At 47.8% G+C, this 22,396-nt stretch overlaps 1 protein-coding gene across 4 annotated transcripts in view; it reads left to right on the top strand.

Annotated features, from left to right (window-relative positions):
- Positions 1–22,396, top strand: part of TRIO (trio Rho guanine nucleotide exchange factor) — a 361,479-nt gene that overhangs the window by 244,621 nt on the left and 94,462 nt on the right. For all 4 annotated transcript variants that reach the window (XM_070774837.1, XM_070774838.1, XM_070774840.1 and 1 more), the window contains exons 26-33: positions 1,154–1,223; positions 1,777–1,866; positions 4,090–4,182; positions 6,655–6,766; positions 8,375–8,565; positions 10,512–10,613; positions 14,986–15,128; positions 15,721–15,820. In XM_070774837.1, coding sequence (XP_070630938.1) covers positions 1,154–1,223; positions 1,777–1,866; positions 4,090–4,182; positions 6,655–6,766; positions 8,375–8,565; positions 10,512–10,613; positions 14,986–15,128; positions 15,721–15,820 — 901 coding nt within the window. The remainder of the gene's footprint in view (positions 1–1,153; positions 1,224–1,776; positions 1,867–4,089; positions 4,183–6,654; positions 6,767–8,374; positions 8,566–10,511; positions 10,614–14,985; positions 15,129–15,720; positions 15,821–22,396) is intronic.

The raw sequence follows: 22,396 nt of genomic DNA, 5'->3' as shown, positions 1-22,396 counted from the left end.
AGATTTGGAAAGCCGAAGCCATTTCGTAGGCACACTGGCTGCTCTCGAGCCGTATCGTCAGCTGCCCCGTCAGTTACTTCTTAGGGTTCAAAGAAAGGACTGGCCTCCACGGGCTGCTGGCTGATGTTTTTGGTCTTTCCTAATAAGAAGGAGGAAGGAACTGAGGACAGAACAGATGCGTAGTGTGACCAAAGTAAAGTGCACTTGCCACTGGCCAGAGGAGGAGCATGATTTTATTTTTAAAGTCGAAAAAGGAGAGAAAAAAAAAAGGCAGCAGCAGCATCTTTAGGTGGAGTCTGTGCACCCCAAATCACCCGAGAAAGATGGTGCTGGGCCAGAGCCGGCAGGGTGTTCCTCGCTTCTCTGCCCCCCACCCCACCACCAGCAAAGACACAAAGACCTGACTGGTTCTCTGAACTGAGTATCCCCGAAACTATATCCTTTGCTACTAAACGTATCAGGCTTCCCAGGCGGCAGGAGTGGTAAAGAACCCGCCTGCCATAAGAGACAGCAGATTCGATCCCTGGATCAGGAAGATCCCCTGGAGACGGACATGGCAACCCACTCCAGTATTCTTGCCCGGAGAATCCCATGGACAGAGGAGCCTGGGCTGCTACAGTCTTGGGGGTTGCAAAGAGTCAGACACAACAGAAGTGACTTAGCATGCATCTTCTGAACAGCTGGGGTAACGATTCTACTGGAAAGTATCTGAAAGTGAAAGGGAACGTCCCTCAGTTGTGTCTGACTCTATGGACTATAGAGTGCATGCAATTCTCCAGGCTAGAATACTGGGAGTGGATAGCTTTTCCCTTCTCCAGGGGATCTTCCCAACCCAGGGATTGAACCCAGGCCTCCCATATCATGAGCAGATTCTTTACCAGTTGAGCTACAAGGGAAGCCCAGAAAGTATCTGAAGGCTGAACTAATTAATTGTATGAAAGTCAAAGTAACTTACCCCAGTTCATAGCTCTTGCTGCACATTTTGTTAAACTAAAACCTAAATGATACAGTTTTCACTGCTTTTGATTAAAATGATGCAATTCAGACTTTGCCTAAATTCATGGTATGCTTGGTCTCGTTCCTGGCATGTCATCTCACTCGTAAAATGCTTTAGGACACCTTAATAATATTATACCGTTTTTACTCTCTGCAGCATATTCCTAAAAGAGCTGGAAAAATATGAGCAGTTGCCGGAGGACGTGGGACATTGCTTTGTAACCTGGGTAATGAAACCTCAGCACCTTGTTCTGTCACTACTGTTTGGTGGCTTTGACGGACGTTAGAAGGAACGCTGTCCACTTCTCAAATGGCATCCTTTTCTCCTGGTGTCTGCAGACAGAAAAGCAGACTTTACCCCCAAAGAGTTATGTTCTCCAGCTAGTTATTACTGTGGAACTGACTTTCATTGGCAGTAGTGCTGGCTTGGTATAGAACGTTGAGTGAATATGCCAGGCCTCCGCATGGCCTTGGGGATTCCTATGTAACTATGAGTCCTGGTGACAGGCCCTGCTAAGTGTGATGCTCAGGTCTGCACGCACTGTTGTAAGAAGAGAGGCTGGGGCTCCGTCCTGACTCGCTGGGCCAGGGGAGGTTTCTGGACGTGTGTCCTATCACAGGACATGTTTCTTATTTTAATGTCTTTCTTTAGAAATTTTCTTAAATTGGAGGCTTGAATTTCATTTACATATCCAGCTTCTTTTTACATAAAAAGTTTGTCATAATTTGACTTACTGCCATTTGAAAGGGATACTAGTCTAATTTTCTTTTTGTTTATAGGCAGACAAGTTTCAGATGTATGTCACATATTGCAAAAATAAGCCTGATTCTACTCAGCTGATATTAGAGCATGCAGGATCCTACTTTGATGTAAGTAATAGATTACTAAAAAAAAAGCTGTGGTATTTTCTAAGTTGCTTTTGGTGTACATTAAATGTAGGTTGACTCATAACTTTCACCTAATTAGTTTGATATCATTTTTATCTATCAAAAGTGGAGTATTCTTATACTTATGGTTTTAAAATATTTTTCTATAGTATTGCAAGCTCTGTGTACTGTAAAAATTTCAGACTGTAACATGCACATGTGTATATATGTCTTTACTTACCATTTATATATACTCACTAGTTTTTTATTTGTAATATTGTACATATGAGTACATATGAAGCTAATCATCTTTTCTCCTCTATAAAACAGAAATAATTTTAGATATTTTTAATCACTTATTTTTCCCATTTCAATTTCATGATGTACTTAATTTCCAAAAGCAGCCTACCAGTAAAATTTTACAAATGGCACTGTAACAACTCAGACCATTGGGAGGTTCATTAATTATATTGTCGTGGGTGTAAACATAGTTTATTTTTTTGGAAAGATTTTACAGAGAGGTTGTTTAGAACAAAAAAGATGGAGTCGTATGATACATAAAGTGATTGGGGGGGTTTCCAGAACATAGTCAGATGTACCAAACACCTTTTGTTTTGATTAAAGATAAGGTACTTTCGAATGTTAGATGTAATTTGGTGTGTGAGTCCACAAGGTTATTAGACTTGTTCCCATGCTCGCGTTTGTACATGGCCACCTGTGATCATCTGCTGTTCTCTGGAAGTCTGGGAAATTAGAGTAAACTTTAGCCTCTGTCTTTGAAGTAGAGCCCTGGCTGTGGATGGCCCTCTCTCAGTTGTCATTCTCATGACCAGTAGTTACACGGCCCTTGGTGGGTGAACAGGAAGCCCACTCTCAGCCCAGGGTGGCCCTTTCCTTCCAGTATTTCACACAACCCTGGGTCTTCGCCATTATGTGGAGCCCACCACCATGGCCCTGTGCAGTTAGAATTATTTAAGGCCTAAGAAGCAATGAGAGCTTGTGGCACACATAATGTTCAGAATCAAAGTCGTTTAAAAACCCTGTGGCCTAAATAGGAAGCCAAGAGCTAAGAGATTGGAAATACAGTAGTTTGTTGTGAAAAGGAGAGCAGACAGGAGAGAGTTCCTTATGGTGAAGGTGAAGGAAGCCTCCAGTAGAGAGGGCTGGGATGTGGTCTGTGACGAGGGTGCACATGTGGCTGGAGCTTCAGGAGCTATAGCCAGAGAGTCTGACTGTAGGGCGGGCACAGTGACAGCCATGGGGGACGGGGCACAGTGAGGGCCAGGGGGGTGGACACATCGACGGCCCCAGGGGGCGGGCACAGTGATGGCCACATGGGGGCGGGGCACAGTGATGGCCACACGGGGGCGGGGCACAGTGAGGGCCTAGGGGAGCGGGCTCGTAGATGGCCCAGGGGGGCGGGCACAGCGATGGCCACACGGGGGCGGGCACAGTGAGGGCCCAGGGGGGCGGGCACAGTGAGGGCCCGGGGGGCGGGCACAGTGAGGGCCCAGGGGGATGGGCACAGTGAGGGCCCGGGGGGCGGGGCACGGTGATGGCCCCCGGTGGCGGGCACAGTGACGGCCCAGGGGTTGGGGCATAGTAATGGCCACACGGGGGCGGGGCACAGTGACGGCCTGGGGGGGTGGGCACAGTGATGGCAATGGCGGGCAGGCACAGTGACAGCCACAGGGGCAGGACACAGCGATGGCGCACGGGGGCGGGCACAGTGAGGGCCCAGGGGGGCGGGCACAGCGATGGCCACACGGGGGTGGGCACAGTGATGGCCACACGGGGGCGGGCACAGTGATAGCCCGGGGGGCGGGGCACAGTGACGGTCCGGGGGCGTGATGGCCCAGGGCTTGGGGCACAGTAATGGCCACACGGGGGCAGGGCACAGTGACGGCCACGGCGGGCAGGCACAGTGACAGCCACGGGGGCGGGCACAGTGATGGCCCAGAGAGCAGGCCGGGGAGTGGTCGGCCTCCCTGCTTGACCTCTGCACGTGAAAGCCTGTAGTGCAGGGGAGACCCTGTGTCTTCAGGGCTCAAAGTGATGATTGAGACTTGCTATTTTTATGTTGAGTTTATTAAAAGAAGCAATAGAGATTTCTGTATATTTATAGAAAAAGTAGTTTGTGTGATTTCATCATGCGTGTAAATGATGTAGATTTTTAGTTCTCCTGTCTGACCTCCCAGTGGTGTGTGTATTCTTTTTTGAATACAGGAAATACAGCAGCGGCACGGATTAGCCAATTCCATCTCCTCCTACCTTATTAAACCAGTTCAGCGAATAACGAAATATCAGCTCCTTTTAAAAGTATGTATGAAGCATCTTCAACCTACAAAATGTTACACATGGTGTGTTGCCACTTTGACATTGTTTTATTTATCTAAAGTACTCTAAGTTTTTGAAACAACATCTAGCAAATTAATTTTATTTTTTAATTCATTGCCATTTTTTGCCCTGACTGATTTCTCAGTGTATCAGGTAAATAAGAGTATATTTCCTAACTGTGCACCTGAACTTTGCTGACTGATCCTAGTCCCTAACATAAGATTGAGAAAGGAAAGAGAATGATTTAGTGCCAATTCTGGATAATTTAGTGCATTGCTATGATTTCTGTCAAACTGACCTTGCTGTTTTTTGGTTGTGAATAATCATAATTAAAATTGCACTTGTAAAAGTCAAATAATAATTAGTTTTGACAATACAATGGTAAACAAACAAAGCTTAGAATTTGTGGTAAGAGTTATTATAGGATTTATTGTATATAATTGACATTTTCTTGGCTACAAGAAAACTAATTTACAACTTCACCTCATGATGTTCTACCCCACTGTTTCCTTAGCTGGTGAACATTACTAAGCATCAGAACGTACCCAACACCCATTTATCCCAGTAAGACTGTTTCATGAACCCGATTATGTCCCCAGTTCAGCCCTAACACAATAGGGGATCTTGTAATTTTTCTGGATATAAAAGAGATACAGAAGATGAAGTTTTGAATGTCCAAAACCCTTATTGACTTTTTGTTGTTGTTAATTTAAAAAAAGCAAATCTACAGGCAGTCAAAGGGGCTACATTCTTTTGTGACAGGACCCCATTATGGCATTCTCCTATCAGAAAGCTCTCCTGCGCTTTCAGAATGTCAGATTCCCATTAGGGGATTTTATGACCACCACAGCAGAAATATGTGGTTGCTATAAATGTGCAAGAGAAGTCAGGAAGCTAAGTTGTTTATATTCACATTTGCCCTCTGATTTCTAATTCTGCAAAGGCAGTTTACCTCTTAGTGTCCTCAAGATTGATGGCTTTTGTTTTTCACATGTGGTTCTAGTAAAGATCTCAGCCTCAGTGACCTCACATCTAGTCATTCACTATTAAGCTGCTGCTTTAATTTATAAACCTGACTTGATTCTGCCCAGGGGTTCTTCCATTGAGCAATCATGAGCTATGCTGAGCTCCCCAATGAGGGGGTTTTCAGCCTCAGCACGTGGCAGTTTTAAAGCCCTTAATGCCAAGCGGCTCAGAATAAGCAGTGCCCATCATCTGGCCATGAGAACAGGGGTCTGTTGGGCAGCTGCTTTGCCCTAAACCAGAGGTCCCCAACCTCCAGGATCTAATGGCTGATGATCTGAGGTGGAGCTGATGTAATGATCATAGGAATAAAGTGCACAATAATTGCAGTGTGCTTGAATCATCCTGAAACCATTCTTCTCACCCCGCCTGCCCCCCGCCCCCCAACTCTCGTCCATGGGAAAAGTGTCTTCCACAAAACCTGGTGCCAGAAAGGATGGGGACCACTGCCCTGGACCCTCCAGGGTGTGGTTAAAGCCAGCGGCAGTGCCACACCCTCCTGCTGAACACGGGACACAGAAGGCTGTTGCTGCTGACTGCTAACAGTCATTAACACACGGGGAGAAAATACCTTGGCCCCTCTGGATGCTGACTGCTAACAGTCATTAATACACGGGGAGAAAACACCTTGGCCCCTTTAGAATGTGACTCTGTGGTCCTTGCTGTCACTCCTCTAAGACAAGTATTCTCCTACATAGATGTGAAATGTTGTTTCCCTGAGGAGGCATCCTGCAGTCATTAGCGCTTTCTGAACATCCCAGCACAGAGAAGAAGTGTTTCCCTATAGAAACCTGGACAGCCATGCAGTTCTGGCTGGAGACGGGGCAGCTCCAAAGTAGGGGGACATTGTGTATGTGTTAGTGGCTCAGTTGTGTCCAACTCTTTGCAGTCCCCTAGGCTGAGCCCGCCGGAGACCTCTGTCCATGGAATTCTCCAGGCAAGAGTAACGGTGGAATAGAGTACTGTTCCCTTCGCCAGGGGATCTTCCCCACCCAGGGATTGAACCTGGGTCTCCTGCATTGCAGGCAGATAGAGCTCAGGATCGTGCTGGATCCTGTGGCCAGCAGAGCAGGACTCACTGGACTCTGACTTCACCTTCGAGTGTAACCTCTAGGTGACTGTGCTTTGCTACCCTGATTAAATTGTTTGTCATTTTTGAGGCTCAGTAGTTAACATTACACTAAACTCACCTTCAACTATGACTGCATTTGGTTTCCTCTGAAGCCTAAGAAACATCCTGACTTGAGCAGGACAAACCCTTCCATCCACTGGCTAAAGAGGCAATTCAAATTTATCCTGCATTCCCTTATGAGAATCTCTGCCCAGTTGACCACATCTGTTCTTACCACAAACGTCACGGATTTTCACAAACTCTGTGATTTCTGTGAAGACCTCCTTAGTGGAACATCTCACGGTCTTGGTCTCCCACAGGAGCTGCTCACGTGCTGCGAGGAGGGGAAGGGGGAGATCAAGGATGGGCTGGAGGTGATGCTCAGCGTGCCTAAGCGGGCCAACGATGCCATGCACCTCAGCATGCTGGAAGGTAGGCCCCCCACCCCGCCGACGCTGCTCCGCCCCCATCCCCATGTCCTTGCCCCTCCATGCTCAGTTAGGAGTCACCGGTGGAGGCACGGGGCCTTCTCTTTCCAAAAATTGGTCTCGTTGCTTCCCTCGAGGAGCTCACGACATGCTCCCCCGTCATTACAAGCCTGTCTGCAGCCACTCCGCTCTGCACCCCAGGAGCACTCGGTCTCCGTGGTAGATGGACAGGTGGAAGGATAGGTAGACCCACCCCCCCAGGATTGCATGGTCCCCCCAGGGCTCATGTCCTCCCCATCTCTCCATCCACTGCATCACTTGCTGGAGCCTTGCAGAAGCAGGTACCACCTCCCTGCCCATGCAGCCGAGCCAGATGTGCAGCGTGGTAAAGAGAGAATCGGATAAATATGCTTAATTAAACATTATCATCATGAGCATAATTTCCCTGACTGCTTCTATCTAAGAAAGCTCTTTCTTTGTAATAGCTTAACTCTTATTGTCAGGTTACTCAAGAGTTATTTAAGCAGTACTCCTGCCCCAAAGCTTGTGCTGGCCTGTGTCGTCACCGTCGGCTGCATTGAACCATTTTACCGGTGATGGCAGAGGCACTCCCGATTGTTGCAGAGACACCCCGTCCCCTCAGAATCAGGGGCCAAGCCAGAACACCTTTCTTCCTCTGATGTAAAATCCTGAGCAGGCGGGCAGCCCTCATGAGGTCACTGGGCCTCTGGCTCTCTCTGGCCGATCTCTCTCTCCACTCCTCGGGTGTTGTTCTGGGTGGCCAGGTGTGCAGGGTGTGTCAAGGCCCTGTTCAAAACTCCCATCTGGCAGGCCGCAGGGGAGGGGGCCAGCGCTCGGGGCAGACACTTGCGGCCCCGGGCATAGGTGGGCGTGGCTGTGGCTGCCCCGGCCCACAGGATGCTGGGAGATGCAGGCTGGCTTGAGCGGCCACGGAGACAGAGGGGCTTCTGCTGGTAGAGAGGGCAGGAGATCACTAGCTGCCCCTGCCCCGCATCCACCACGCCATGAAGAGACAGCAGCGGTGAAAGCCGGCCCGCGCCCAGAGCGCCACTGACTCACTTCAACAGTTTTGTGTCTAAAGGAGAGAGAATTCCTCAGGGAACCAGGGATGTCTCCCAGGAGGAAGGCCAGACAAGGGTCTGGAAGAAACGCTGGGACTGCAGAGAGCAGTCCAGGAAGGACATTCTGGGCTGAGGAAGCCGAGGCTCAGGACGTAGAGTGGAAGTTGGGGGTCGGGGGTCGGGGTCGGTGAGCCATCCTGGATGGGGCAGCTGGGAGGAAAGCTGCGAGCAGTGTGGGAGGGACACTGAGGGATGGGGTGCTTGAAGCCGGTCTCAGATGGTGAAGAAGGAGGACTTGCAGAATAAGGCTGCGTTTGTTTTGAACGGGGTGCGGAATACATGCAAGGCTGTCTTCTAGGAAGAATTATCCTCTGTCAGTGCTAGGGAGACTGGAGCCCAAGGCCCAGATGGGAAACTCTCATCTGGGATTTAATCGATGGGCCTCTTACAAATGTTTAAGCAGCCGTAACGCAGTCCTGCATCGTTGCTAATTTCCTTTCAATTGACTGTGCCTTTTCTTCACGTCCTAGGGTTCGATGAGAACATTGAGTCTCAGGGAGAGCTGATCCTGCAGGAATCCTTCCAAGTGTGGGACCCCAAAACCTTAATCCGAAAGGGCCGTGAGCGGCACCTCTTCCTGTTTGAGATGTCCTTGGTGTTTAGTAAAGAAGTAAAAGATTCCAGTGGCAGAAGCAAGTACCTTTATAAAAGCAAATTGTTTGTAAGTACAGGCCTTCAGAATTGTAAGTTTAAAGGTGACACAATTGCAGTTTTTTTATGGGTAGAGAAAAATTAGCGTTGGTTGCCTTCGGTTTTAACCTCCCAAACTGTTCTGAACTATCATCTGAAATTGTCCCATTTTCATCTTCAGTCAAATTCTAACATTCCTGAATCCACTAGAGGGCGCTTGTGAGTGTCAACATCCCTAAGTTTAGGAAACTTGGTTTTTTCTAAATTATGTAAGATCTAACTATGGGATAAGAGAACACTTTATAAGTGAAATTAAATTATTTATCTCCTGGGTGTCTTAACTAGCTTTATAGATAAATCAAGCATATCAGATTGTGGTTAAGTAAGTTCTCACATCATTATAATTAATGTTTCATTCACCAGCATTGGAATTTACTTAAGCAGCCTTTAAGCAGCCTTACAGGTGTCTTAATGTTGGCTCTTAATGAGGAAGCTTGACTTTTTTCATTAAAAATAAATTTAAGAAAAATAGATGATCTTAGCGGTTCTTTACAGCAGCAAAATATGATTATTAGAGAAAATTGTATAAGCAAAATCACTTTAAAGATCCACATGCCCTCCATCCCCCGACTTCCACCCAGAGACAGCCTCTCTGCCATGCTTGACAGATATAGCGATGCATTTACCTTTACCTTGTCATGTACTTCCTGGCAAGAGAGATATAACCTGGTTCTTTTTTCCACAGGTTAGCAGCCCCACCCAAGTCTCTATAAACCACGAGTCAATGCTCAGAAAAGTCTCGAGCGGGTGTCAACTTCCAGGTCCCCTGAGCTCTGCCTCCCCTTCACGGGCAATACCTCAGAGGGCTCTCAACACAGAATTTCTGGGCAGGGTCAGGCAGGGGGAGGAAAAATCACTGTTGGAGAACAGAAAGTGCAGGAGAATTCGGTTTCTTCACCAGATGTGGCAGATCACTTATACATGTTGGTAGAAACTTGGAATTTGGACAACTTACACATTTTTGTGATATCCTCATGTTAATCAAAGTCCTGGAACAATAGAATACGACCAAGCGTAGAAAGCATCTTAATAATCACCTGGAGTTTACACATTCAAGCTAATGGCTTTCATACCATTTTCCTTGGCTTGTGTCCTGCTTGAGATTGTCTTTTGGCCCACAGCCTGCCTGACATCATTTTAGATCATATTGTAACTGCAGAGAAAAAATGCAGCATTCCTGGCTAGCCATTTCACTAGCTGGCTTTAATCAGTCCTTAGAGACCACTCTGGTCTGTTTTAGAAGCTGATACATCTTCACTTAATTTATCTTTTAAAAGTTAAGGTTCTCTCAGAGGCCAGATTATGAATCATTTCCCTTGCTGGAAGGGAGAGAATGCATTGGGATGAACTTGATTATTGAAGGGGGGATGAAGATGTTGACCTGTATCTCCACCCCTGCAAATGCATGTAACTACAGACAGAAAGTTTGTCTCTTTGCCCTTAAAATGATTGCTGAACTACTGTACATTAATGCTGTTGATAAGCACATTGGAAAATAACTGAGCTTTGAAGTACCATTTGTCTTCTGTGAAGTTGCTTCGATAATGAAAATTCATGGCGGCAGCTTGGTCACAACTAGGACAGACTCATCTTAGTGTTTACAAGGCTGAAAATAGTCAACTCTTGATTTTCCAGATAATAAGAGTTTTCAGCTATTTTGGTTTTTCTGACTTGGCCTGTTGACCTGCATCAGGATTTCCAGGTAGAAGTACTCAGAGGAAGCGAAAGAGATGAAGCCAATCTTGGGTAGCCTAAGAACAGAATGTCCTCATTTGAACTGAAATGAGACCCAAGGGCTGTGTATCAGCGTAAACAAACTGTCGTTACAATGGAGCTTGACCACGAGTCACCAAAGATGACTTCCTCGCGCTCTGTTCTATATCCCGCCTAATCATGTAACTGTCTTTTTTTCTCCAGACCTCAGAGCTGGGTGTCACAGAGCACGTTGAAGGAGACCCTTGCAAATTCGCACTGTGGGTGGGGAGGACACCAACTTCAGATAATAAGATTGTCCTTAAGGTACGTCCACTGAAGCTGGGGAATGCGCTCTGTGACACATTCACCATATCTGTTACACGTGTGCCTTTTCCTGTTGTTGAAACAGGTTGTCGTGTCCTTCTTTTTGTTCCCTTGGTGGCCCCTAAGCTTGGTGATCACCACAGAAAGAACAGTAAGATGAACCCCGTGTGGTATTCTAGTGGTGCAGTATCTTGAGCTAAACTTTTGCTGCCTACAAAAGATCACATGGAGAAAGGTCTTTCTCATCTTCTCCATGCTTCTGGTCTTATAGAGTATTTTTTTTAAGTGAGTATTTATCCAGGGTGATTGTTTAAGAGATATAGCAAGTTGAGGTACAAAAGGAGGGAGCTATGAACCAGTAGCTCCCATTGTACACTTGACCTCTGGTTTCCAGAGGAAAATAGGCATCGCTGCATCTGTGAGGGCCTTTTGACACTTTGAAGGCTGAACGTGCCCAGAATCTCTGTGGGGTCCTAGACCCTTTGGCTTTCTAGTTTGGAAGCAGAGAAGGGCGGGGGGCATAATCAGGTACAGGGTTTGGTATGTTATCGTTTGAAGTGTTCATAAACACTGAGGTTGTTTTTGAATATATCGTCTTTGAGAGAGGAATATATCTTTGAATATTTGATTTGAACTCTGTTTTGATTATATTGACCTCTCCTAGGAATGATGGAGGACTCTAAGGATGTCTTAGGGACTTCCCTCCTCCCATGTTTAAGAAAATACAGATGGAACTGTGTTTTTGAGCTGTCTGGAAAGACCATAAGAAACTTTAGGATGTTTGGGGGCAGATGTAGCTGAAGATTTGTAGAATATTGGGAGATGAGCCAGCAGCTTAATGGGCCTCTGGTGTATGGACTTGCATGTCAGTGATTTTGTCTTTTACATTCCTTTTCATCTCTCTACGGTATTTCCAGCGACTGTGAGTTATTCAACAATACTGCAATCATAGAGTGTCTGCTGACTATGGAATCCATTGTGTTCCTAAGGTCTTTATTCACATGGAAATGATGGATTGTTTTGCAATGAATATATAATTACCAACCGAGTGTATTTTTCTTGTTAGTCCTGGCATAAAGCTCTATAAAATATAAATTGCACTGATAGCTAGATATTAGATAGCTGAGCTTTCTCTAAGGCATAAAATTTCAAAGTATATTCAAGACGTGAAAACTTCCAACTTTGGTTGAGTGTTTCTCCAGATTAGCTGCAGTGACAAACGCCCAAGGGTGCATCTGAGAAATCATGCCAGATATTTTAGTCAGATATATTATTATTTAGCCATATTTACTATGTCCTAAATGAAATACCCATGATGCAGTTGAACAGTCACATTTCCTATAGGCTTTACCAAATGAAAGTTTGTTTTCTAGGGAATTTGGGGTAGTATTTTTCTGACTTCTAGCAAGACACTAAAGGAAATGATGTCGTTAATAATTTCAGAGATTGCTTGGTGGTGGTGGTTATGGCATAGGTGCTGGTGGTGGTCGTGTAGGCAGTGGTAGATATTTTAGCAGTGGTGTGATGTGGTTATTGTATAGATCGTGAGGGTGTAGGCGGTGGTGGAGATGGTGGTGAGGGTGTAGGTGCTGGTGGTGGTCGTGTAGGTGTTGGTGGGTATTTTAGCACTGATGATGGTAGTTATGGTACAGATGGTAGTGAGGGTATGGATGTTGGTAGAGGGGGTGGTGGTGATGTGATAGATGGTGGGGAGGATGTAGACAGTGGTAGGGGTGGTGGAGGAGGTGGGTATTTTAACAGTGGTGGTAGTTACAGTGTAAGTGGTGGTGAGGGTGTAGATGGTGGTGTGAAGTGCAAGTTGCCCAGTCATGTCTGACTCGTTGTGACCCCATGGACTGTATAGTCCTGGAGGCCAGAATACTGGAGTGGGTAGCTGTTGCCTCCTCCAAGGGATCTTCCCAACCCAGGGATCGAACCCAGGTCTCTAATATTGCAGGTGGACTCTTTACCAGCTGAGCCACCAGGGAAGCTGGAGATGGTGGCGGTGGTGGTGAGAAACTGAAACTGTCAATCACTCAGTCATGTCTGACTCTTTGCAGCCCCAGGGACTGTAGCCCGCCAGGCTCCTCTGTCCATGAAGTCCTCCAGGCAAGAATGCTGGAGTGGGTGGCCATTCCCTTCCCCGGGGGATCTTCCTGGCCCAGGGCTTGAACCTGGGTCTCCTGCATTGCAGGACTCCCACGTCACTGTCATAGTCGCCAGGGAGGCCCAGTGGCAGCGGTGGCAACAGTAACCGTGGCAACGGCAGTGGTGATGATGGCCTAGTAGCTGTAGAACAAAATGATGACTGTTTTTCACTTTTATGGTCTGAAAAGGAGAAGTTTATTTCTAAATCCTTTCCTAAACAGATTGAGACTACTGAGAGTATGAAACAGGTTTTTCCCTTCTCCTAACCAAGTGGGACCTTTGTTGTTGTTCAGATGCTACGCCGTGTCCAACTCTCTGTGATCCCGGGACCACCGCATGCCAGACTTCCCTGCCTTCTGCTGTCCCCCAGAGTTTCTCAAACTCATGTCCTTTAGGCAGACAAGTGGCCCGTGGCCACTTGAGTCGATGATGCCATCCAGCTGTCTCATCCTCTGTTGCCCACTTCTCCTCCTGCCTTCAATCTTTCCCAGCATCAGGGTCTTTTTCCAGTGAGTTGGCTCTTTGCATCAGGAGGCCAAAGTATTGGAGTTTCACTTTCCACATCTGTCCTTCCAGTGAATATTCAGGGTTGATTTCCTGTAGGATTGACTGGTTTACTTAGTCCTCCAGCTGCGTTATCTTTGTTTTACCGTTTCTGAAAAATTGGTACCTTTTTTTCTGCGTTTAATTTCTTCAAGGTTAGGAGAATTGCTCTCCATAAATGTAATACTCGGCTTGCTTTATTTAAATGACTGGGATCCTCTTGTTGCTGAACCGTGGTATGGGTCTCCTCTGCGGTTGAAACCCTGCCAGATGTTCTTGCTCAGTCACTTCCCTTTGTTTAACCTCCCAAACATCTGTATCAGGCGTGTAAATTCCAACAGTTCCGTATCGTTCACAGTTTCCATCCTGAGACACTTACTTCATGCACAGACTCCCCAGCTGCCTAATCTTTCTGCCTCCCTCCCCAGGAGAGGTGGGTTTTACTGCTCTCCTGGCCTGGGATCTGGGAAGAGAAGCAAGAGGCTCCTTCTGTCCTTCATTTATTTCCCTCAACTGAAAAGACACATCCTCCAGTTAAAATATGTTATTTAGAAAGAGAGTTCTCAGTCTTAATTTCTTTTCCCAGCATGGGGCTTGACAAAAACAAGGTCCACCATGAGAAAATGCTTGGGTTCCCCTCCCTGCCTGATCTCATGCATCGTCCCACTGACGATTGTTGTAATCATTCTCAGGGAATTATGCTTATATCATAGGAGGTGGATGTTTTCCGTAAGGAAATTAAAAACTGTTGCTAAGGCCCAGGTCATGTAAAAAGGGAGGGGGAAATTAAAAAAAAAAAGCCTACCTCCTTTGAGGCACCGTAAAAGAAAAATCTGGAAACTCTGATGCCATATGTGTGCATTCAGTCAGTGCCTGTTGAGTGTCTGTGCTGCGTCCTTTCCAGAGAACCTTTGTCCAGCGATGCAGTGGAGTTGAGGGAAGCCCACCATATGTCACTGGCTACAGTAGGCTGCCCTGGTTTATCCCAGCAGCCTAACGCATGGTGGATTCAGGCAGAGTTTGAGGGGATGGGTGTGTGTGGATGTCCACCCCCAGGAATGCTGGCCTCTTCACCTGCTGGCAGTGTGACCTTGGGTACATTTCTAACGTGTCCAGGCTGCGGGTCCTCCTTTACGGCAGGAGGATTAGGGAGGCCTCTACTCCACAGGGTGCGAGTGGGGGTGGGGAACGGGTGCAAGTGGAGAATCGGTGCAGCTGCACCTGTTGATCATGAGTCCAAGGGGTGAGGTGGCAAGAGGGATGGGGTTGGGGGCCGCTGGTTCAGGTTGCTCCTGGTGCTGCAAGGGCCACGGGCCACTTGTCTGCCTAAAGGACCTCAGGACATTTGGGTTTGGGGGCCGCTCTGTTTTCCTAGAATTTACCCAAGGCTGCTTAAAAAGTCTTGGGGCTGGGGAGTGATCAGTTGCTAGACTATTCAGAGATCTGGAATATCATCAATGCTATACAGAATGAAAACGGTCCGGATGACAGAATGTTCAAAATTAGGGTCATTTATTGGGTTGCACATTAAATACAGGAGATGGTTGCTTTTCTGCTGAAAAGTTATGTTTTAAATGAACAACTCACGGAATGTGGGCACCTGAGTGTGGTCAACTCACGGAATGTGGGCACCTGAGTGTAGTCAGCGCAGTACCCTGACCAGTTCTCACCCTCTGTCCAGGCCTCCAGTATTGAGAACAAGCAGGACTGGATCAAGCATATCCGGGAGGTGATCCAGGAAAGGACCATCCACCTGAAAGGCGCCCTGAAGGAGCCCATCCACATCCCAAAAACAGCTCCAGCCACGAGACAGAAGGGAAGGAGGTCAGTGTCTGGGTTCGTTTTTCCAAGTTGGTGTTTATTTAAGGGCAGTAACAAGGCAATGTTAACTTACTAGTTTTCAGAAATCATTTTTCTCAAACATTTTGAGGAATGTTCTTTTTAAATACAATTCACACATATCATCATTCTTCCTAATGAAATGGCTTCGTGAAGACAACAGCCTCCTTCACCTTAAAGCCAGTGAAAGTCTACATGCACATCCCTAGTTCTCTCTTCCTTTTCCAGCCGTTAATCCGTGTGCATGTGTGAATAGTGCCTGTGACCTTGGACGAGTTGTATAGCATCTACACGCGTTTGCTTCTCGTCTCTCAGATGGCACTGACCATTTCGGCTGTATTTGATCCGGGAGAACTAAGTGCAGTGGTAGGTAGTAGACACACAGCCCAGTCCAGCCCAAAGCCTGTCACTGAAGAGTGATCGGCCGTCATCAATGTTAATATCAGCTGCAGTCATACAGACCAATTCCCACTTCTTTGAACAAATCTGTTCTGTGTCCACTGTCTGATGGACACTCGTCACCAGTCGTGAGGCGCAGACCCAGCAGTGTCAGGAATCTGCATCTTTGTGTCTCCAGGGATGGAGAGGATTTGGACAGCCAAGGAGATGGCAGCAGCCAGCCCGATACGATTTCCATTGCCTCCCGGACGTCTCAGAACACGCTGGACAGTGACAAGGTGAGCGGGAGCTGGCCCTTTCTTTGGGGAGGCGCGTGTAGCCAGTCTCCGGTTTGTTGATAAAGGACAGTTTCTCATCAGCGTTTCAGACAGTTGCCATGGGTTACGAGGGGCGCCAGGAGCAAAGACGGAGTGTCAGGATGAGAGGACTTGAACCCTGAGGATTCAGGAAACAGTCATTCATCCTCTCCAGTGCCGTTGCATGGTTCTCTGTGCGAGTGTCCTAAGGATGTGTGTTTAAGCTTATTTTATATCAAGCAGAAGACCCTATTGTCTGACATTAAATCTTACACAGAGCCCTGGTGCATAAAAGCGGGGCTGCTCTGACTGAAGCAGGAGCAGTGGCATCTGCAGAGGGTGGGCGAGGCCTTGTGTGACCGTGGACTGACCACCAGGAGGCCCCAGGCTGGGCCTGCACCCGTGCTGACCACCAGGAGGGAGGGTCTGATGTGCATCAGAGAAGTCTAGATTCACTTCTACAGCAGTGGCCTACAGAGTCCCATGATCCTGTCTTGATAAAGTCAATAAACCTACAAAACAAACCAATGGGAGAAGCTGGACGCCTGGGCTTATGTGATACACAGGTGACTAGAGGACCCTGCAAAAGCCAGCGGAGGGCGCCGATGTCCACAGAGGCCTCTGTCCCTACCAAGAGGAACACCTGCCTGGTTCCCTTGCTAGAGGACCAGACCAGGTTCTTGAAACAAATTATTTAACAGCAAGTAGGGGTTTTGTTGGGCTTCCCTCATAGTTCAGTTGGGAAAGAGTCCGCCCGCAATGCAGGAGACCCCAGTTTGATTCCTTGGTTGGGAAGATCCGCTGGAGAAGGGGATAGGTTACCCACTCGAGTATTCTTGGGTTTCCCTGGTGGCTTAGCTGGTAAAGAATCTGCCTGCAATGTGGGAGACCTGGGTTCGATCCCTGGGTTGGGAAGATCACCTGCAGAAGGGAAAGGCTTCTTCAGTATTCAGGCCTAGAGGATTCCATGGACCATATAGTCCATGGGGTTGAAAAGAGTCGGACACAACTGAGCGACTTCCACTCACTCACTCAGGGGCTTCCTTGATCTTGCCATCGGTTCAGGATTCCTAGGTAGTTTCTCCCTGTCTGACCCTGGACTTCCCCACGCGGGTCCTTAGTCCCAGGATCTAGGGTCTGTCTGCGCTCAGCGACAGCCCACTCCCCGCCCCGACCTCCTGTCTCTTGGGAGCGACTGCTGTCAGAGGAGAGAGCCCAGCAGCTGGTCTCAGGGGCCCAGACGTGGCTCTTTTCTCACTCAGCTTTGCAGAAGAATTCACGGTATTGACTGTTGTTTCCAGGACAGAAGTAAGTAGGTTTAAAAATGTTTTCCTCACCACTTTCATTTTTTCAGAATCCTTCTAATTCGAGTAATTAGCTCTTTCCCAACCTCCTTTTTGACTTCAGTAAGTAATAAGTCCCAGAACTTAGACTGCTTTGAGTATCAGGATTGGAGAACAAAAAAAAACAGTGTCTCATTTGATTTTGTTCCCAGCTCAGTGTATTACATTTAGCAAGTATTTCTCGCCAGTGGTAATAACGAGGAATAAGATAAATGAGCTGTTCATGCATTCAGTGCCTAATAGCCTCTCTCTGCAGCCCCACCCGTAGTCTTGTGGTTTAGAAAATAAATTGAACTTGGACATTTTTCTTTAGAGTAATCCCGAGTGTTTTCTTAAAAAAAAAAAAAAAAAAATTTTGAGGTAATTAGGTTATCTAAATAGTCGCACAAGACTTCCACCTGAAGGAAAAGTCCGAAATAACCGAGGCTCATGCAGAGGGGACCGGCCGCCTTCATCCAGACCCACTCACAGACCCCCTGAGGCTGACTGAGCATCACACCCCCGCTGGGGGCCCACCAGGCCCCAAACTCACAGTCTTACCAGATATTCTCTCATGGATCTGGTCTGTGTTTATCTGAATTTATAAGTGTACTTAGGGAATTCCCTAGCGGCCAGGTGTCCACGCAGCACTTTCCCTGCTGAGGGTGTGGGTTCAATCCCTGGACCGGGAACTAAGATTCTATAAAAACAAGGGGCTAGCTATTCATATATACCTGTGTATGTAAAGTCTATTCTAAAAATAAGTTATTTGAGTGAAATTGCCAGAGAAACATAAGTGTAAAAAGTTCTGCCTTTTGGAAAGGATGTTAAGGTGTTTTCCAGAGATCAGTTCTAGAAGAAAGGCAACTTTGTTTCTCTCTGGTGGTTTCTGTCTGGATGGGTGGTGGTGAGAGTTGGGAAGTAATCCCTGCACCTGGTAAGGGGGGCTCCTAGTTCTCCAGCCCCCGACTTTGAAGTGCAGCTGCCCGGCACCAGGCCGTGGCTCTGGCCCCCCACAGAACCGGGGGCCCCGTCCTCTGACCTGCAGTTGACTGGAGTCCACAGAAGGTTTACCTCAGAAATAAAGCTCTATCCTGGAGTTGGGAAGGGTTCACTTGTTCTGCTTGGAACTTGTTCACTTGTTCTAGGAACTCAGAATCGAGCCTGCACAGCTCCTGTAGAAAAAATACGGCATTATCCTGGGAACTGTTGCTTTTAAGGCAGCAAGTTCTAGTACCTTATGAGAGGGAAGGAATCAACCACTCACAGAAGCATGGGTTTGCAGAAATTAGTCATTTTACACTGGGGATCTACTGGGGTATTAGGATTATTAAAGAGCCGCCTCCTAAGTATTTTATCCCTGAAGGCAATTCACCAGTTTTGGTTTACCGCCTCTCATACCCCATCTCAAAACTTCCTTCCTTGGCTCAGAAGCCCCCACCCGCTCCCAGGGCCACTTCTGTGAGGCGGCCTGTCGTCAGTCCTCCACCCGTGGCCCCAGGGCTGCGGAGGCGGTGGCCTCATTCTCAGCCTAATGTCCTCATGACTCTGAAGCATGGGCAGTGACACGCCAAAGCTGTTGACTGAAGTGGAGGTGGCGTGTACTTAATGCCCCTCATTGAGGCCACAGGTCTTCAGTAGGCTCAGAAGTACGTGAAAGGGCTGACGTGTCCTCCTCAGGCCGTGGAGCTGCAGGGGCTTGTCTCCCTCCACTCTGGGCTCTGCACTGAGGAGAACAAGCCGCGTGGATGCTTCTGAGTGTGGGGTTTGGAGGGGCCACACCCCTGGAGCCTCATACAGGGCACGGCCCATGTCTGCAACCACACACGCATGTGCCTGCACACGTGTGTTCTCCGCCTTCTTCTTGCAGCCATCTGCCTGTCTGTACTTCTCCGATAGAACATTTCAGGGTCAGTCGATGACTCGGGGGGATACATTTAGGAAACGGCCTCCTTTTCTGCATCAGTTTGTAAAATGCACTGTTGTGCTAAACTGGGCTTAACCAGAAAACCCTCCTCTTATCTCTGAGGCAGTTAACTTTTCGTATGTATCGAGGTTCTTCCCACCCTCCATATTTCAAGTTTAAACAGCCTCTGCTGACAGAGGCAGATAGATCTGGCAAGCGCAATTACTTAACCATATTCTGCCTCTTGGACCTCATTTACGATGTCTGTTATGAGTTAGTTGTTATCATGGAGTTTGGTTCCCTTTCAGAAACTGGGTGGGGGGATGTTTTTGACTTGGCCTCTTGGAGAATTCTTGAGGAAAAGTTATCTGCCCAGTGCCGTAGTGACTCTCAGACGAGGCGCAGAAGGTTATGAGTCTGTGAAGGAGGGGCTGCTGGAGACCCCCGCTTTCCAGGGGACACTGTTAGCCGATGCAGACCACGGGTCCCCACAAGGACCTTTCTTTCCTTGAAATGTCGGTTTTGAAATAGGCCATCTCTCTGTCTCAGATGTAAGTTCAGCACTGATTCCTGCTCATCTCAATGGTATTGTGCTGATAAAGCGATCTCATGAAATTATGATTTGGGTTCCAAAGGAATCAGACGCTTGCCAGATTCTTACCTCATTTGTCCTGAGCTTGCCTCCCCGAGGTAGGGAGGAAAAGCCTCCGGGGCACCGAGGGGACGAGGGAGGCCTGGTGACCCTCACAGGCCACCCAGCAGTGGAGTGGGGAGCCAGAAACAGAATGTGCATTTAATTACCTGGCGACTCTACACCCTGTTATTTCACACTCAAGCTGAGTACAAGCTAAGTACTTTTAGCATATTAAAGAAGCAGCTTTTAATATTTTTTTCCTTCTGTCCTCTTTATTAGTCTTGTGGATTGCTTCATATAACAAAAATGTATATATATAAGGAAAAAAGAAAAATATGAGGGTCAAATATAAGCTACTATAGAACAAAGCTGGAGAAGGCAATGGCAACCCATGCCAATCAATACTCTTGCTTGGAAAATCCCATGGACGGAGGAGCCTGGTAGGCCGCAGTCCATGGGGTTGCTAGGAGTCGGACACGACTGAGCGACTTCACTTTCACTTTTCACTTTCATGCATTGGAGAACGAAATGGCAACCCACTCCAGTGTTCTTGCCTGGAGAACGCCAGGGATGGAGGAGCCTGGTGGGCTGCCGTCTATGGGGTCACACAGAGTCGGACACGGCTAAAGTGACTTAGCAGCAGCAGCAGCATAGAACAAAGCATCTTGAAGTCGGGATGGAAAAAGTAGCCAAGGCAAGCCAGGGCAGCCTCGGGGAAAGGGGCCCAGGCCAGCAGGGGGCCAGGTGTGAGCTTTCTTCAGGGCTAAGGCCATGCAGGTCTTATTTGTAATGAGCGAGACGTTCACTTGAGGTTGGTACTTGGCATGCTCTGCCCTAAGCTTGGGATGTGAATGTGTAAGTCCACACATTTAGAAAAATAAACGGTTTCAGTTCTTTTTCATGAAGTGTATTTAGTGCTACGTTGGGGATATGAAATTTTATGCAGTTTAAAAAGTCAATAAACCTCTGGGAAGCGACAGTCTCCACTGTAGGAACTTGGACAGGTTTACACAGATTGTAGTTCTGCGGCAGCATATAAAGTAATTAATGCCAGTACGTTTTAAAATGTGGCTGGATTCATGTTTTTAAGAAAGGAAAACTGCGTCAAGCCTACTTAGGAAGTGCCTCCCGCTTGCATTCAGCCTCACTGCTCACATCCCTGGCCTATGTGCCAATGCCCTTAAGCTCATGCTCTCCCCTCTGCCCGAAGCTGCTAGAAGCAAGAGGCAGTCTTGACTCAGATTCTGCCCCATGGGCTGGGTTTGCCAGAACCTCCCAGGGCCTCCTGTAGGTTTGCCCGAATAGGCATGGAATTGAGTCACTCCATCCGGAAGCCTTTCCATTGACAGCACATAGTTTCAATTCCCAGGCATCAGAGTCCTGACTCTGCCCAGACGGTAACAAGAGTAGGGTAAGCAAAGTCTTTAATGACCAGCAGCAGATGATTGGGCTTCCCTGGTGGCTCAGACGGTAAAGGATCTGCCTGCAGTGCAGGAGACGCAGGTTCAATCCCTGGGTCAGGGAAGATCCCTGGAGAAGAAAATGGCAACCCACTCCAGTATTCGTGCCTGGAGAATTCCATGGACAGAGGAGCCTGGCGGGTTACAGTCCATGGGGTTGTAAAGAGTCGGACACGACTGAGCAGGGTGGGGCTCCCCAGCCAGGCCTCTGAGCTCTGCTTCTCAGCAGCCTCTGCACCTGTTTCCTTATCTGTAAAAGCGGACAATACTGCTCCCCACTCCAGGGCTGTACTAAAACTGTGCATGTAGAACAGTGCCTTGCATGTCCTGAGTGCTGCATAGGTTTTAGCTGTGACTGTGTCTTCATTTGAAAAAGCACCTCCTTCTCAGCCACTCATTATTTGCTCTTGCAATTGCTATACAGTGGCCTCTTACTGAGCACTTTTTTGTTGTTTTATTTTTAAAAAATGTTTAATTAGAGCATAATTACTGTATTGTGATGATTTTTGCTGTACATCAACGTGAATCGGCATCAGGTGTACATGTGTCCCCTCCCTCTGGAACCGCCCCCCCACCTCCCTCCCATCCCACCCCTCTAGGCTCTGGGTTCCCTTCATCATACATTGAACCTCTACTGGGGATCTGTTTTACATACGGCATGTATATGTTTCAGTGCTATTTGCTCATATCATCCCACCCTCTCCTTCCCTTACTGTGTCCAAAATGTCTGTGTCTCCTTTGCTGCCCTGCAAGTCGGATCATCAGTGCTATCTTTCTATACTCCACACGTGCATGCCAAGTCTCTTTAGTCGTGTCTGACTCTTTGAGACCTTATGGACTGTAGCCCACCAGGCTCCTCTGTTCATGAGATTCTCCAGGCACGAATACTGAAGTGGGTTGCATTTCTTCCTCCAGGGGATCTTCCCTGACCCAGGGATCAAACTTGCATCTCCTGCAACTCCTGCACCGAAGGCTGATTCTTTACCTCTGAGCCACTGGGGAAGCCCTCTAGACTCCATGCTGCTGCTGCTAAGTCGCTTCAATCATGTCCGACTCTGTGCGACCCCATAGATGGCAGCCCACTAGGCTCCTCTGTCCCTGGGATTCTCCAGGCAAGAATACTGGAGTGGGTTGCCATTTCCTTCTCCAGTGCATGAAAGTGAAGTCGCTCAGTCGTGCCCCACTCTTAGCGACCCCATGGACTGCAGCCTACCAGGCTTCTCCGTCCATGGGATT

This window comes from Bos indicus, chromosome 20 (genome assembly GCF_029378745.1).
Source record: "Bos indicus isolate NIAB-ARS_2022 breed Sahiwal x Tharparkar chromosome 20, NIAB-ARS_B.indTharparkar_mat_pri_1.0, whole genome shotgun sequence".
Lineage (NCBI taxonomy): Eukaryota > Metazoa > Chordata > Mammalia > Artiodactyla > Bovidae > Bos > Bos indicus.
This window is presented reverse-complemented; position numbering and strand designations above follow the sequence as displayed.